The 15,436-nt window shown below is 48.9% G+C and overlaps 1 protein-coding gene across 3 annotated transcripts in view; it reads right to left on the bottom strand.

Moving 5' to 3' along the window:
* Positions 1-515: 515 nt before the first annotated feature.
* The window catches only part of Smim35 (small integral membrane protein 35), a 44,473-nt gene continuing 29,552 nt past the window's right edge, over positions 516-15,436 (bottom strand). For all 3 annotated transcript variants that reach the window (XM_060372989.1, XM_060372985.1, XM_060372984.1), the window contains exons 2-5: positions 10,814-10,930; positions 9,898-9,931; positions 8,748-8,881; positions 516-3,676 (exon numbers count right to left, since the gene is read on the bottom strand). In XM_060372989.1, coding sequence (XP_060228972.1) covers positions 8,782-8,881; positions 9,898-9,931; positions 10,814-10,904 — 225 coding nt within the window. In that variant the 5' untranslated portion in view covers positions 10,905-10,930 and the 3' untranslated portion in view covers positions 516-3,676; positions 8,748-8,781. The remainder of the gene's footprint in view (positions 3,677-8,747; positions 8,882-9,897; positions 9,932-10,813; positions 10,931-15,436) is intronic.

Below are 15,436 nucleotides of genomic sequence, written 5' to 3'. Positions count from 1 at the left end.
CAGAGCCAACTCTGTGCCCACAGAACACTCAGCACCCCAGAGGCTGGGCACCACCCACAGAGCCCATACAACACCTGCACTCTGAGTGAAACTTCTCAGAGCCCCTCATGTGAAGGGCAGAGAAAGGGGAGCCTGGGCTGTTACCTGCCTAGGACAAACAGAAACCCTGGGCAGCATACCCAGGCAGCCGGGTACCGATACTATCACCCCAACCGACAGGACACCAGATACTGAGAACCCTGACTCACGTGTTTCCTGCAGTGCTCATGGGTTTGAGGGTTTCTTTTGAAACAAACCCACAATTTAAAATTAAGTGTATTGTTATCAATGAGGAGGCCTGTGGCACCTCCTCACTATCGGCGATCTGACCTTCACTGGATTTCCCATAAATCTCCAAACAGGGTTCTGGGGATCTGCAGACGCTGATGAAGAAGGACTGGGTAGGATGAAATCAATGTTTTTAAAAGGTGATTCTAGCCAAAGCCTAAGTCATTCAACAAAAGAAACCAGGCAGGAAACAAGGAGAGCTTTATTGAAGCCAGCATTTTGTTGTTGTTTTATTGATTCAGTGTGTAGCGTGCACACGTGTGTATGTATATGTGTGTGCATGTTTTATATGTGAAGGTCAGAGGACAACCTGATGGAGTTGGTTCTCTCCTTCCACTGTTTGGATTCCAGGGATAGAACGCAAGTCATCAGGCTTGGCAGCAAGTATCCGCACACATGTCCACTCACGGACCCATCTCACCAGCACAGCATTTCATTTCCTCAGTAGTCACCTACTGCATGCCAGATGTGATACTCAGCCTTGGCTTCGTGGGGCAGACCATCTGGTTATAAAGATAAATGCCAAGCAACTGAGTACTAACAAGTGCTGCCATCCGTGCTAAGTGCCATGAAGGAACCCAGTATCCTACACTAAAGATGAGACAGGAAGTAGATAAGCAGAATAGGAAACTACCATAACTCTAGTTATAAGAGAGCCCACAGCCAGGGAGGGGTCAGGGCTTTAACCGGAAGCATTCCGGTGGCTGGGAAGGGAGGATCCAGGTTCTGGCTCATCCAGTTGCCACTGAGTGCCTGCTTCACAGTCTACAGGTACCTTGGAGCTGTGGGGACAGAAAGAGATACCTGCGGTCTCTCTCCTATGAAGACACTAATCCAAACATGCGGCTCCATCCCCGTGACCTCATCTTATAACCTCCAACAGGCCCTGCAGTCACATTGGAGGTTAGGGCTTCACCACGGAGGGGTAGGGACACCCGCAGTCCATACAGATGCGTACACATGCAGATCGGGCGGGGGCAGTGGGGATAGAGAAGAGGGAACAAACTCAAAGGACACTTCAAACAGAGCAAGGCGGGACCACGTGCTGGAAAGGCTGCCACTCGAAATTGATGGTGAGCAGTGCATGGCTTGGGCATGAAAGAGAGAACAGGGCGTGGAGGGGCTGGGGTGTGTGAAGCCCGGAGTTGCTGAACTTTTGTTTTGATGGTGGCACTTCCTCAGACAGAGGAAAGATAGTCTTGGTAGCTATCAGGATGGCTCCGGCACTGAGTTAGGGCTCGGGGCTGAGGAAATTGAGGTGAGTGCTCTGTGTTCTCTGTGAGCCTTGCATCATGGGTGGATCTGTCATCATGGCGTAGGGATGAGAAGACAGGCCTGAAGAGGATTCCTGGCCATCTACAGCCCATAAACTCAGAATATCACCCCCAACCCTAGACTCACTAGCTCTCAGAAGAGCAGACAGCCATCATATTGGCCTACAGTGTCCAGAACCATGCCTGAGATCAGCATGAGCTCTTCAGACCCCAGCCTGGAGCCTCAGGGTCTTCAGACAATCACAGCCCATAAGCAGGGTGGGGAGGTAATAGCCAAGTGGTCCCTGCAGTGAATTATCCCACGTGCAGAGTTGGGACTGGAGTGAGCACAAGCAAAGAAGGGGGAAACGTAGTGCCGCCCTCTTCCTCCTTCATCATCAGCTCTTCAGAAGAGCAGCCCCACCTGTGGCCTGCAGCTGCTCTCTGCATAATCTGCATGTCTCGGGGCCACGCAGCCCTGCAGCCCTGCAGCCCTGCAGCCTCTCTGCCGCAACTCAACACTCCTCAGCACAACAGCTCCCATCCTTAGCCACTGTCCCGACTGCCCTGAAAATGCCCCTGTGGAGGCTCCTGCCTCCACGAGTGCCAAGGCGCACTTATTCCTCCAGTGCCTTTACAGACCCTGCGTGTCGCCAAACGGGAGGCTTCGTTTCTTCCTTCTTAATTTAGATTGTCTCTACAGGTTCCCATGACGGTTAATGGCAACCCCACTCACACAGCCGTGGGAATCATGCAGATCTGGCCTAATGAAAAAGGCGACCACTCGATGGCCCCTCAGCCCGGTGGCCTTGTAGTTATCCATCCTGCTTCTTCTTCCGTGCCTCTCTGGGACTACTTGCCACAGCCCCCTGGTCAGGTGTTTTTTTTTTTTTTTTTTTTTTTTTTTCCCCCTCCAGCATGCCTTATCACTAAATAAGCTTCCCCACCATTGACTAAGATGAGGAGTTGAAAATGCAAATTTGAGCTTTGAGTTCCACTGGACAACTTGTAAGGTAACACCCAAAGCTTCTACTTAAACCAGAAGGTTCTTCAAGACCTGCCTTCTGTTCCTTCTCATTTCTTCCCTTTCACATCCTCACTGCTCCTCCCCTCTGGCCCTCATATCCACCTGCCTTTCCCCAACAAACTCTGCTGTGCAGGGTCCCGCCCTTTGAACATGCCAGTTCCTCATCCCCAAATGCTCTTCTTCCATGTTGCTGTTTCAATGCTACCCAAGTGGCCTCTGCAGAGCCCCTCTGAGCCACTTAGAACCTGAGTGCGCTTCCAACACGAAACTTGTCACTATGCAGGCATCCAGTGAAAACGGAGTGGCTAGTGTGAAGTATCACTCTCGGTGCCCTGCGCACCTGCAATGGTGTGAAATACTTCACGGGTCCTAGGCACACACCTGCTGGACTCACTGGAAGAAGTGAAGTTTATGATATATTGACTACGCTAAGAGGAGGTGGGAAGGCTCAGACATGGAGTCCATAACAGGCAACAGAAGATGTGATCCCAGTATCCAAGCCAGCAAAGAGTCAGTGAAGGTAATAGAGCCGGTACTGTGCAGCCCGGTATGCGTGGAGGGTGTGGAGGCAGAGCAAGCACGTGCTATCTGTTCACTCGGGCTAACCAACTACCACAGCCATGCTATTGGGCTGGCGAGGCATCCCCAGGGAAAGGAGAGACTGCCTCTCTGGGCTCTAGGTATCATTTGTTCTTTGCAAATGAGTCTATCTGTACCTCGGTCTTTCTCCGCTGTCAAAGTCTTGAAGTTTGACTATTTCCATTCGTTCTCTGTGAAGTTTCATTAAAGGTCCTTTATCCAGAATTCACTGCAGCTCATTGAAAGCAGAAGCTCCTCTTGATTTATCTTGATTTATCTCTGTGCCCTAACACCCAGCCAATGCCAGTACATCGTAATGAGCACTCGATAAACTTTTGGTGAATGAATGCACGAATGAGTAGAACTTTTCCATTCATGTCAAAGAAGAATTTGAATGCAGGTGAAAGCAGTTCAGGAAGCATTGAGATGATTATTATAATGGTCTTGGAAGAGTGGCCAAAGCAGGTGCTTCGGAGACATCAGCCTGAACCTAGAAGAGAGAGAGAGCCACAGGTAACTGTGATTGGAAGCTTGATGTCAGGCTCATCACCCTCTTTGCTTAGTCACATGGTTCAGTGATGATCCCCTTCCCTGCTTTCTTTACCCTACAGCTCCTAAGTGTTGTAGGACTTAGGGCTGCAGACCAAATGGGAGACATAAGGCAGGAGAATACAACCAGGAGACAAGGGGAAGAAGCCTGAAAACACTCAACATTCATTTGCCCACTCTTTGGGCAGACATTCATTGGGTACCCACCACTCTAAACCTCCTGAGACTATGACAGGCAAGTAGACATGATCCACCCCCCAACTGGCTCAATTCTGCATGCATGTGCACACCACACACACACACACACACACACACACACACACACACAAACACATCCACTCAGCTCTCCACCACCCTCACCCCAACATGGTGGAGCTGAAGTTAGCCACTGGGGAAATAACCTCACAGCTGGAAGCCTCAAAGTTCTCAAGGCCAATGTCAACCTTACACAAATAAGGTCCCTGGGACCCAGAACACCTCAGCCCACTATCTATAAGAAGGACCAGGCTTAGAATAGAAAATGAGGGGCTTCCTCCATTTTCCACACACCTTTTTTCGAGCAGCCCTCTGCTTATGAATGAGAAATCATATCGAAGGCATTGGAGAAGGGAGCCAAGCCCATGGCACTGTGGGAGATGGAAGGATAGGGATGTGTGAGCGTGGAAAAGGCAGGGTCCACTGTGGCCTTAGCCTCCAGCACTGCCCTGCTTATATTTTTGTTGGTTTACTGCTCCTCTGGGCAGACCAAATATTTTCACTTCTGGTCCCCAAGTGTGAGAATTCACCAGGCCACTGGCTTCCTGTTTTGCATCGGCTTTTGCTCAAACATCACCACTTCTAGCTGAGTTTTGCTCACTAAGCAGTTTTTAAAAATTAAATAATGATACTTCCATCTGCTCCTGTTTTGGCCTTCTTAAACCCCTGGAGCATAGGAAAGGACACCATAGACCATGGTCTCCTAGGTTCTGTCACCTGGCCCCCTCTACTAGCACTGGTTTGGGACAAGGCCATTCAAACTCAGAGGAGATGCTATGGCTTTGAAAATGCATTAGACTGTCCATTGGTAGCAAAAGCTCTTCATCTGTGTGTGCCCTTCTCTAGAAAAGCATCTCTTCACAAGCACAGGTCAGATGTAGCTGAGAATAGGGAAGGAGAAGAGATAGCAAGTGTTTGTTTTAAGAGCACCATGCATGGCCCAGGCTTGGAGCAATATGCAAGATGCCCTCAAGAGATTGGGGACTCCTTTCACTTAGATTCCTGAGAAGTTCCTGGCCAGAAACACACAAGGCACAAAAGGGGACTTAGAAGAGACATAAAGCCTACCTACAGGAAATGCATGTTAAACAAGAGAGATCAGGTTACTCTCCAGAAAGACTGGATTCTGCATGGGGCCTAAAGGAGTACCTGGAGGAATAGGGGGAAAAAATGACTGAATGAATAAACGAATGTTGATGTGAGAGCCAGAGAGTGTTTTTAAGTAAAATCAGAAGAGAAGAAGGTCCATGAGTCTTGAAGAAGGCTCCTTGGAGATGTGAAAAATAGAGAGAGGAGGAAGAGTGGCAGAATGTGGTGACTTGGAAATCAAAGAGAGAATAAACAGCAAAAGAAAGGCAGGAAGTGGATGAGTAAAAAGCTCAGGGCTGAGATGGGGGTGGGGTGGGGGAGAGGCCTGAGCCCTGAAGGCTCCACCCATCATTGTCCGGAGGTTAGAATCTCACTGGAGGGAGGAGCCAGTTTCTTGGAAGCTGGGGATCAGAGGGCAGCTGCCCCTTTGCCTGATGCTCCAAGCCAGCCACCAATGATTTATGGAAAATAAATTCATCTCATGCCTCTGTAGTGTCTATTTCCCCAGATTCTGTTTCCCTACCAGTGAGGCTGAAGTGAGACTGGGTACCTGGAGGCCCCGCTGTCATCATTCTGTGCCCTTTCAGGTACTGACTAGTTTAAGAATGATCCAGTCTTCAGTCTCCACCAGATCTCTGCAGGGTGCAGGAAACACTGAATTGTAGTTAGAGTCCTAGACTATTGGCATCGGGGAGACCTCCACAGCCACCTTTTAGGAGCCAGCTCCTAAACCGGAGTTGACGCTTTGTATCATGTTTGCACCCTGTGTACTGAGCAGCTACAGTGAGCCCGGGCCATTGATAGTTCAGTAGAAAAAGTGAGAGCCAAGAGGACCCTTCAACTAATGAGAGCAAGATCATTTTATACAATGACCAGTCCTTGCCCTGAGAAGCCCTGAGGTGAGACTGTGTCCCAGAAACCACAGATTCTGTTCAGGCTCCAATAAAGCCAATGGGCAGCGGGAAGTCCTGGGAAAAGCAAGTCAGCTCTGTGACTCCCTCAGTCTCTCTATGTGTACAATGGGCCAATAATAATCTCTGTGTCATTGGGTGGCCGCAAGGCTCAGCATGCAGAAGCATGCATGAAAATACACTGTGTGAGCAATCTGGACCTCCTCTGACTGCTGGGCATCCCAAAACTACACTCTGTTTCCTCTCTACCCCACATCCATTTAGTAAGCTTATTTGCTGTGCCTCATCTGAAGGGTTGCTAGAGATCTCTGGCCACAAAGGGCTCATCCAGATTGTGGACCAGGACATGTGGAGGAAACCTGCCACTTACACAGGGATCAAAATGGATGGTGTCTGATCTTGAGTCCCAAGGTGAGTCTCAAGAAAGAGGAGAGTTGAAGTTCACAGAGTCTGGGTGGGGACAGAGGGTTGGGGTGCAGGAGAGGAGAATATGCTAGGCTGAGCACATTGAAGAGGAAACTGCAGCTTGCAGCTCTCAACACAGCAGGCTGAGGAGCCCTAGGGAGGCCCTGGCACAGACAAGATCTGAGTGCCCAGTCAGTGCCCAGCCTGGTCTATAGTCTTTTCAGAGAAAGTTATGACCTGCCCCTTCACAGCCTTAGGGTGGAGCCAATGCCCAGGGTGAAGAAAACTGCTGTACCACGGGCCTGCGGAAGTAGGGAAAACAAGGGGTAAGCAAAGGGAACACAGAGCGCGTCAGCGGGCTCAGAAAGAGGAAGCAGTGCAATCTCGCTTCTGCTTCTGGGGATGGGAAATACCCAACATTCTCCCAGTCCTCAGCAGATGTCCTTGTCCTTACCTGAAGCCATCTGACCTGGGCCCAGGACCCTGAAGCTCAAATCTCATTCTCCTTTTGGGTTTCCGTAAGGCCTACTGAGCCTTGAGCACTTCTAAGGGACCTAATGGGCCCTGACAACCAGGGCAGAGTTGAAAGGGTTATTGGGGATGCATATCCTGTGAGTTCCAAAGTGGGAACCAGCCTGCAGAGCTAGCACCCAAGGAAGAAGGAAGCCAAAGGCAACAGTCTCCCTTCTCCATCTCTCCCAAGAGTTCTTTGAGAAAGGGAGAGAGATCCATGAAGAGTCTCTCTCCACACTCAGCAACTCAGGAAAGAAAGCCCAGTGAAAGGCTTCCAAATCCTGAGGCTTGGTTTGTTGTGTCCAAGCCCAGCTGAGCCGGGAATAAAAGGGCCCCCATCCCTGGCAGGAAAGAGGAAGAAATTGCCAGGCCTGGCTCATTCCTTCCTCCACAGTCTGCTATAGACTAGGGAGAGAGAGAGAGAAGAAAACAAGACAAAACAAAACAAAAGAAAAAACACAGGAGCCTCAGGGGGGAAAAATGAGGATAAGACAGCAAATCATGGCCAGCTCCCCACCCTCTTCTACCTCTGTTCTGGCCTCGGTATCCTTCAGCCATGGGCTGGGGCTCGTAGTTCCACTGGCAGGCTCGAACAGCACAGGGCGCTTATGCCGTTCTCCATCCACAGCTGTCCAGGGGTGCAGCCTCCCCAGATGGATGGAACCACTTTATACCAAACGTCCACTGAGCTCAATCTCCTAGTACCAGCTCTGCCTCCAGTCCCAAAGGTCACAGGCAGAGAAGGAAGGGGAGACACGGGAGGTAAAGGGCCCCCCAATCCTTGTCCTTAGCTGCTCTGCTCAGACTCAGCCAGGTGCTTCTGCCCGCTTTACAACTCTAGTTGTCATCTGCCGCATGGGGCGGGCTTTGAACAGCAGAGATGGGGCATAGAACTCACCCCATGCCCCATGCCCACCCCAGTTCGGGAACCTAAACAACAGGGGTGTGATTTCTAGATTGTCCTGCTCACATGAGCTGGTTCACTATAGGCAGAGCTAGTCAGAGGGAGACAGCAATAGTGAGAAAGGGTGGAAAATGCCCAAATGAAACACAGAAGTGGAAAGGACAGAGTAAGACCCAAGCTCAGCCTTCAGGGAAGTTGGCCACTGATGGAAAGGTTAAAAACCGTGTCTGAAGTCACCCCATCTAACCACATAACTCCCAAATGAAAATGACTGGCTCTCCAGCCTGTAGTATCAGCTTTACAAAATGAAACGATAGGAGATTCTACATGAAAAAAATAAAAACAAAACAAACAAACAAACAACAACAACAAAACTACCCTGTGGAGTCTGGGGCCCTTTCCTCCCTAGGCTACATTAGACAGGAGGATGGACAGCCTGGCTGTGATTCTTCATAATGTCTGCAGAACATTCACAGCTCCTCAACTCCTACAGGCTGGAAGAGTCCTGGAATCCAGCTTTTAACCCTGGGGAACAGTTGCTTCTCTGTGCCCCAAGAGAAAATTGCTAAGCCTAGTCAGACCTATTCATAGATCCTGGGAGAGGACCCAGAGAAGGCTCTTCAGCCTCCATATTCAGAGCCAGGCCAGGCTTTCGGGGCCCAGGTATATGTTGGGGGAGGGAGGGAGTGGGGGGAGCTGGAGGAACTCGTGATGACCCAGGAGTCTTTTCTGGTGGAAAGAGAAGAGACACTGAAAAGAGAGAAGGCTTGGGAAGGGCTTTGCCATGCCACGTCCAGCTGGTCTGACTCTCCCAAGACAAAGTAGAGGGACTGGGTTATTTATTTGTGTTGGCTCTTGGCTTGACAGCCTGAACCCTCTTAGGACCTTACTCAGACATCAGAGCCACTCAGGAGGCCTCGTGCTCTTCTACTCACTTGTCCTGATCTCCAGAAGCTAGGTGCTTCTCCATCAGATTCTTTCATTGGAGAACTTCATGTAGCCGCCATCTGAACTGCTCATGTGGCCACTAATGGTGAAGGGTGGTCCCACCTCCAAGTCCTTCGGGTTCCTGGGACAGATTTCCAATGGAGCTGTTGAAATGGGGAAGCCAGCCTCTTTCTGGAGCCTATCTCCCTAGACTAGAACCTACAAAGTGGTTCCTAGAAATAGAGGCAATCTCTAGGCCACTGACTTATCTTCCAGAATAAAATTCATTGCATTTCCTGGGGCCACAGGAGAAGCAGACCTGTCCTGTGGCAGGGAATAGAGAAATGACTTACCCTGAGAGATCTGAGTCCTGATTCTCAAATCCATCTTTCTTCTCTTCTGAATCCTATACTGTGCCTGAGATTGCTTTATTTGCCATCAGGCCTGTCTCCAGCAGAGACAGTGGGATTCTGAGGACTAGAGAATAGGCCAACCCATCTTCATATTCTTGGAAACAAATACCACAAAACTGACTATAATAAAACTTCACAGAAAAAAAAATGATATACAGCTGGATGGTGAGTAACTGAGTGGATGGATGGATAGATGAATAAATGTGAGGGTGAATAGATGGATGGATCTATGCATGCGCGGATGAAGGCATGGATGCATATGTGTATCCATGAATGGATGGATTCCTGGATGAATGCGGGGAGGTAGAGGAGTAGAATAGGTTGGTGACTCATGGACAAATTGGTTAGTAGTGGGGTGTAGATGAATGAATAAGTAGGTGGGTGGGTGGGCTAATGGGTGGACAGATGAATGGGTGTGTGGATGGGTGGGTGGATGAGTGAATGAGCAGGCAAGTTTGGAAAGGAGTGAGTGAGTGGGTAGACGGATGAGCGCATGGGTGGCGTGTTCTCTCCTGGGTGTGAGCGATAGCTGAGCTGATCGCTATCATCAGGGCCTCACGTGGCACTCTCTATAGGCACATTTTTACTCTGAGAACTTTTCTACATGGAGTATTTCTGGTTGGCTTAGGAGGCTTGGAGAGAGCCAGGGAAGGGAGGCAGTAAATTCCATTTCTGTCTCTAGTTCTTTGTTTCTTATATTTCGCCCCCAGTGCCAGCCCACCCAGTGTGCCCTGGCCCTACTCACCGAATTTGGTATAAGTTGAAGACAAAATTAGGCCCTGGAAAGACAACCCAAAAAGAGAGTTAGGATCTCCGGGGGGAGGTGGCTATCTTGTCTCTGGGAACATCTGGCCCTTCCCCAACCTGCTCGTGGTATAAACAGGCTCGCCTCTGGGTGCTCTGCAGGGTTCCCGAGGCCCTTCCATGTCCTTCCAGTTGGAGCAGTTATCCTTAGCTGCATAGGAAATTCAAGGCCAGCCTGGGCTAGTAACTATCTCAAAAAAAAAAAAAAAAAAAAAAAAAAAATGGAGGCTGTAGTTGGACATAATAGTGCTTGGCTATGTTCCCAGAACCCTCTAGGCTGAGGCAGGAAGATGAAGAGTTTGGGGGTAGCCTGGTCTCCATATTAAGACCATGTCTAAAAACAGGAAAAAAATATAATAACTTCTTTATTGCCTGGAATTTTAAAAATGCATACCAATGAAAAGTACATCGGTACATGGTAGGTGAATAGATAACTGTGAGAGTAAGCCTGGGAGGATTTTTCCGTCAGCATCCCAGCGTGCTGTCCTTGCTTCACCCTTTGAATAGACCACATCAAATTCCAGAAGATACATCTGCAAGTTTGGGAGTCCAGCGGCAGGGCGGGAGGTGAGGGGAGACAGGGACTAACTAACACACAAGGAACTAAGTGTTTAAAAAAATAGTTCTGAGAAGGGGAGGAGCCTCCGCTCCCTCCATAAAGACCCTAATCTCTCCATCCAAGCCTCAGTTCAGCTGCTCAGCCACCTACTCAAATCTTCAACCACTGCAACCGCCAGAGGAAATAGTTTTGCATGCTGCTGTGGAGAAAGTGTTGCCTCCCTACCCAGCCTTTCCCAGCTCTACAGATCAGGAAGGGCAGGGCAGAGCTGGGGCTGATTGGCATAGGACTCACTCACCGTCCCAGCAGTACCCGCGCTGGTACCACTTGGCCAAGCTGTAGCCAAAGATGGACACGAGCAGCAGTGAGAGTCCCACTCCAAGGATCATGCCCAGTGTGCTGACGGAGTCTTCACCTGCAGAGAAGCCAAACATCCTCACATCCCCTCCACCAAAGCCCTGCACCACCTTCCAGCTTCCCTCCTCTCCCTCCCACTGCCCATCAAAGCAGCCATCCTGGAGAAGCCTGCCAGGCTAAGCTGGCTGGCTCAGGCTGGCTCAGGCTAGCTCAGGCTAGCTCAGGCTAGCTCAGGCTAGCTCAGGCTGGCTCAGGCTAGCTCAGGCTAGCTCAGGCTAGCTCAGGCTATGGTGGGAATATCTGAGTCTTGAATTTTAGAACTGCATTTATGTGGTACCTTCAGCTCGTTAACTCAAAGAAGCAACAGTCCTCTAGCAATGGACATCTCATAATTGAGAGCTTCATGAAACCATGGGTATTCTACTTAATAGAAAAATGCTCTGCCTTCTTGGCGAAGAACCTGGGAGGTCTAGCCTCAGCATAATTATACTGACCAGGAAGGACAGCCTGGAGGCCCTTAAGAGCACAAACCATAGGAAATATCCAAGGCCTCTTCCCCTTTTGCAAAGCCCATGTACCCAGCGGGCAGCACTTTGTTTGCTGCTTGCTTTTGCTCCTTCTACACTTTTGCAGTCTGAGCCTTTTGCTAAATGTGCACGTTATTTTTAAAGCTAAACCAAGAGCGGCAGACAAAGAGTGTTTGGAAGTACACAGGGAAATGAGAGGACACAACAGAAGCAGAGAGAGTGACCAGGCTCTGAGGCCCACGGTGGGTACACCATGGGGCATCTCACCTGTGCCAGGGTGGAGAAGAAAGCGGAAGCTGCTAAAGTATCGTGGAGAAGTAGAACGCATCCCTGTGCCCATAGCCTGAGGGGCAGAGGCTCTAGCGCTGCTGCCACAGGCTGGGGGGTGTGCTGGTTAAGCGTAGACACTGGGAGCAGGCTAGTGTATGAAGTCCAGCCCCGTTTGTTTTTGCTTATGGAGGGAGCTGTTAGTCTCTTTACCCTTCTAACTTTCAGCTGCGTTGATGGATTATCGAGACTAATTCAAAATGCACAGTTATTGGGATGATGGATGGGATGTCAGGAAAAGAGGGCACTTTGGATCGGACGCGGCATACACTAAGTGCTCAGCAGATGTTAATGATACCATTATTGCTGCCATCATTATCATCATGAAATTCATCAAGCAGTGCAAGCATGTTTGTTGTTCACTGTTTGTTCCACCCAAGTTACTCTCCCAAGCTCCCCGATCTTTCTTCCCAGTAAAATAACCAGGTTAAAAACAGCCATGAAGGGACGTGGGAGCAGAGACTCTGAGTTTAATGCAAGATTGGTCTCTATAAAGCAAGTTCTAGACCAGCCAGGACTACATAGTAAGACCCTGTCGAAACCAGAAAAAGATAAGCTATTATTCTCCACTCCAAAGGACAAAGTGACTGTCAGATGTAGTAAGGAGGGGTCTTTCTTTATAGTGATAAATTTCAAAAACCCAGGCCCGTAGGAAAAAGGAAACCATTCATGGCATGGACCGGAAGTGAGAACAAGGTTGCCCCCCCCCCCCGCCTGTATTAGAAAAGAGTCCCCAGCCTATGGAAAAATCAGGAGATGAAGCCATTAACAGTGATATCTGTGGGTCATAGAGAAGGGATCCATGCCCTTTACCCCAAAAAACAATCGAGCCGCAAAGAGACAGAAGAATTCCCAGACAGAATTGTGGGAACCCAGAGCTAAGCAGAGTCCCAGGAAGACAGTCAGAAGCCACATAAGAACAGTGCCAGTGTAAATGGAGTCTCAAAAAACCCCATAGGGACTGCTACCCTGCCACAACTGGAACAACCAACGGCATATTATCACCAAGAGAGGCAGAGGAGTCACAGAGCTCCTGCAGACCTAAAGAAGTCACACAGAGGGGTCCCAGGATGCTCTGCAGCACCTTGCCTCTCTGATGCTCAAACCCATCACTGCGGAAGCCACCATGGGTGTTAGGATGAGCTGGTGACACCAGAGACTCCCTAACTCCCCTAAAACAAGGGAAGACAGAAAGCTCCAACACTACTGAAAAATCTATCCTCTGGATAAATTAAGACTAAACTAGATATTAGATTCTAGGAACAAAAAAGTCAATTTCTTGCACATATGAGTTTTCAGCTGAGATTTATGTCTCCTACTAACAGCAGGATCGTACAGATTACAAATGTCTCAGAAGGGATTAACAACCTTACAAAAGGGCTTGGTGGAATGGATTTGCTATCTTCTGCGAGTGTGCAAGGGCCTAGCATTCAGTGCCTACCTTCTTGACGCAGAAAACAGCCCTTGTCAGACACGAAACCTTCTGGTCCCCTTATCTTGACTATCCCAGCCTTCAAAACCATAAGCAACAAATTCCCATTCCTTCCAAAGTTAGCCAGTGTCCAATACCAAAGGATTATAGCAGACAGAGAAACACCAAGAAGCATCAAACTAGATGTTGCCTCCATGGAGACAAGTACCAGTCAGGAGAACTGTGAATAACTTTGTGCCGGCACAAGAAGTTTCCAGCCATTCCACATGTATTTGTTGACATCTTTTCTGCAGAGGTATATGTGTTATAGAAATAAATAGAGGAGACAGAAATACTTGCCCTCATAGAGCATACATTCCGGTGGAAGGAGATGGCCAAGGAGCTAAAGAAGAAATAAATGTGAATGATATTTATGGACATTGGTGTACGCCAGGGAAGGTACACAGAGCAGAAGAAGAGCTTTGAAAAAGTCTTGTTGGGATAGAGAAGAGAGTTTACGTAGAGTGCTCAGGGAGCCGCATGAAGGAGTTGATGAAGAGACACCCAGAGGAGGTAAGAAAAAAAATGCCAGGTAGACAGCAAGAGTAAAAATGTCCTCAACAGAAGAGGCAATGAGTTCCAAGAGGACTTCGGTACCCTATGCAGTAAAGAGTGCAGGAATGGATTAGGTGGCAGGAGCCATAGTGCTTCAAAGTCAAAGTGAACCTGGCCTTTTCTCTGAGCTAGATGTATAGTCAGCACGGGACTCTGGGAGAGAACATATGAAGACAGAAAGACCAAAAATGAAAGCAAAATTATTACATTTTAGCAACCAGGACAGGACTACTTGGAACCTGTGACATGTGGTGTCGTAAACAAATATTCGGAGCCTGATCCTAGGGAGCCACAGCGCCCTACAGAAAACACCAGTCTTAGGAAAGAGCTTTCACTCTAAGCTGTGCTGCTTAACAAGCTAGTGAGATGCTAGCTAAGCCAATATTGATGATTCCCAAATGGCCTATGAGATAAGGCCAGATAACCCCTCACCACACCCTAGCTGCTATACAGGAAATCCTTCTTCCTGTCCACAGTATGGCCCCTTCCCTGGGGACTCACACAGTGCCTTCTACCAGTATACTCCAGTACATTCTCACTGACTTCATGTACCACTCACATCACTGGCCTTTCTAGACACTGCGTCGTCTGATAGAAGGACATGATTGAAGGAAGGCTAACCCCAACTGTTAAGAAAGCTAGGAAGGGGTGATGCTGGGGATGGACTAACAGTTTGGAAGCTTCTGCAAATGCTCGGGCAAGAAATGAACTTCAGAGGAAACACAAACAGAAAAGCAAGGTCATTATCCCAGTTTCCTTTCTGTTGCTGTCATAAAATATTCTGACCAAAAGCAACTTAGGTGAACAAAAGTTGTTTGACTTATACTTCCAGGTCACAGTTCAACACTGAGGGAAGCAAGGGCAGGAACTCAAGCAGAATCAGTGGAGGAACGCTGTTTGTTGATTTGCTCATCAGATTCTTCTTAGTTTTTTTATACATCTGAGGCCTAGGAATGTTTCTGCCCACAGTGGGCTTGGCCCACCCACATCAATCACCAGTCAAGACAATCTCTCATTGAGAGGGCCCACAAGCCAATCTGATCTGGGGAATCCCCAGGTGAGTCTCCCACCAATGACTCTGGGCTGTATCTGGTTCACAGCTGACGTTGTCTAGCAGAGTCATCCATGAGAGAGAGGATAGAGATTCCAGAAGCTCTTCAGTAACTGAGGGGTGGTGACCACGCGTGAAGGGACAGGGCTTGCTTTCACAGGTTTGGAGCACTAGTAGGAACTGTGGAAACTGGGAATTTGAGGGGATTTATCAAAGAAAAGTGGCCAGAAAATAGAAAACAACAGAAGGAATGCACTAATGGAGAAGTCACTGGCCTAAGACCCCAAGGAGAGGAAAGGAGGCTCCATCTCTGTTTATTCAATCTTTGTCCCGTTCCCACTGGTGCCAGCTGAGTTTGCTTGCAGAAACAGTAGTTACTCTAATTTACCCCCCCCCCCCCCAGCTTTTCCAGAATGTCCCTTTGCTAGGTATTCCCTGCTTGGTCCCCTTTTATACTCTTAAGTTCTTACCATAAAATATTCACTCCAAAGCCATGCAGAAGAGCCCGGTAAGCAGCAATGTGCTTGCTTCTAACCCCCGAAGATTCTAAAATGGTGCCACTCTCGCTTACAAAAGATCTCAAGCAGAGACCATAACTAGGCAGTGTGCCAAGAACAAGCGACTGGGAGCGCT

This window comes from Meriones unguiculatus, chromosome 1 (assembly GCF_030254825.1).
Source record: "Meriones unguiculatus strain TT.TT164.6M chromosome 1, Bangor_MerUng_6.1, whole genome shotgun sequence".
Classification (NCBI taxonomy): domain Eukaryota; kingdom Metazoa; phylum Chordata; class Mammalia; order Rodentia; family Muridae; genus Meriones; species Meriones unguiculatus.
Note: the sequence above shows the minus strand (reverse complement) of the source record. Positions and strands in the feature narration are given on the sequence as shown.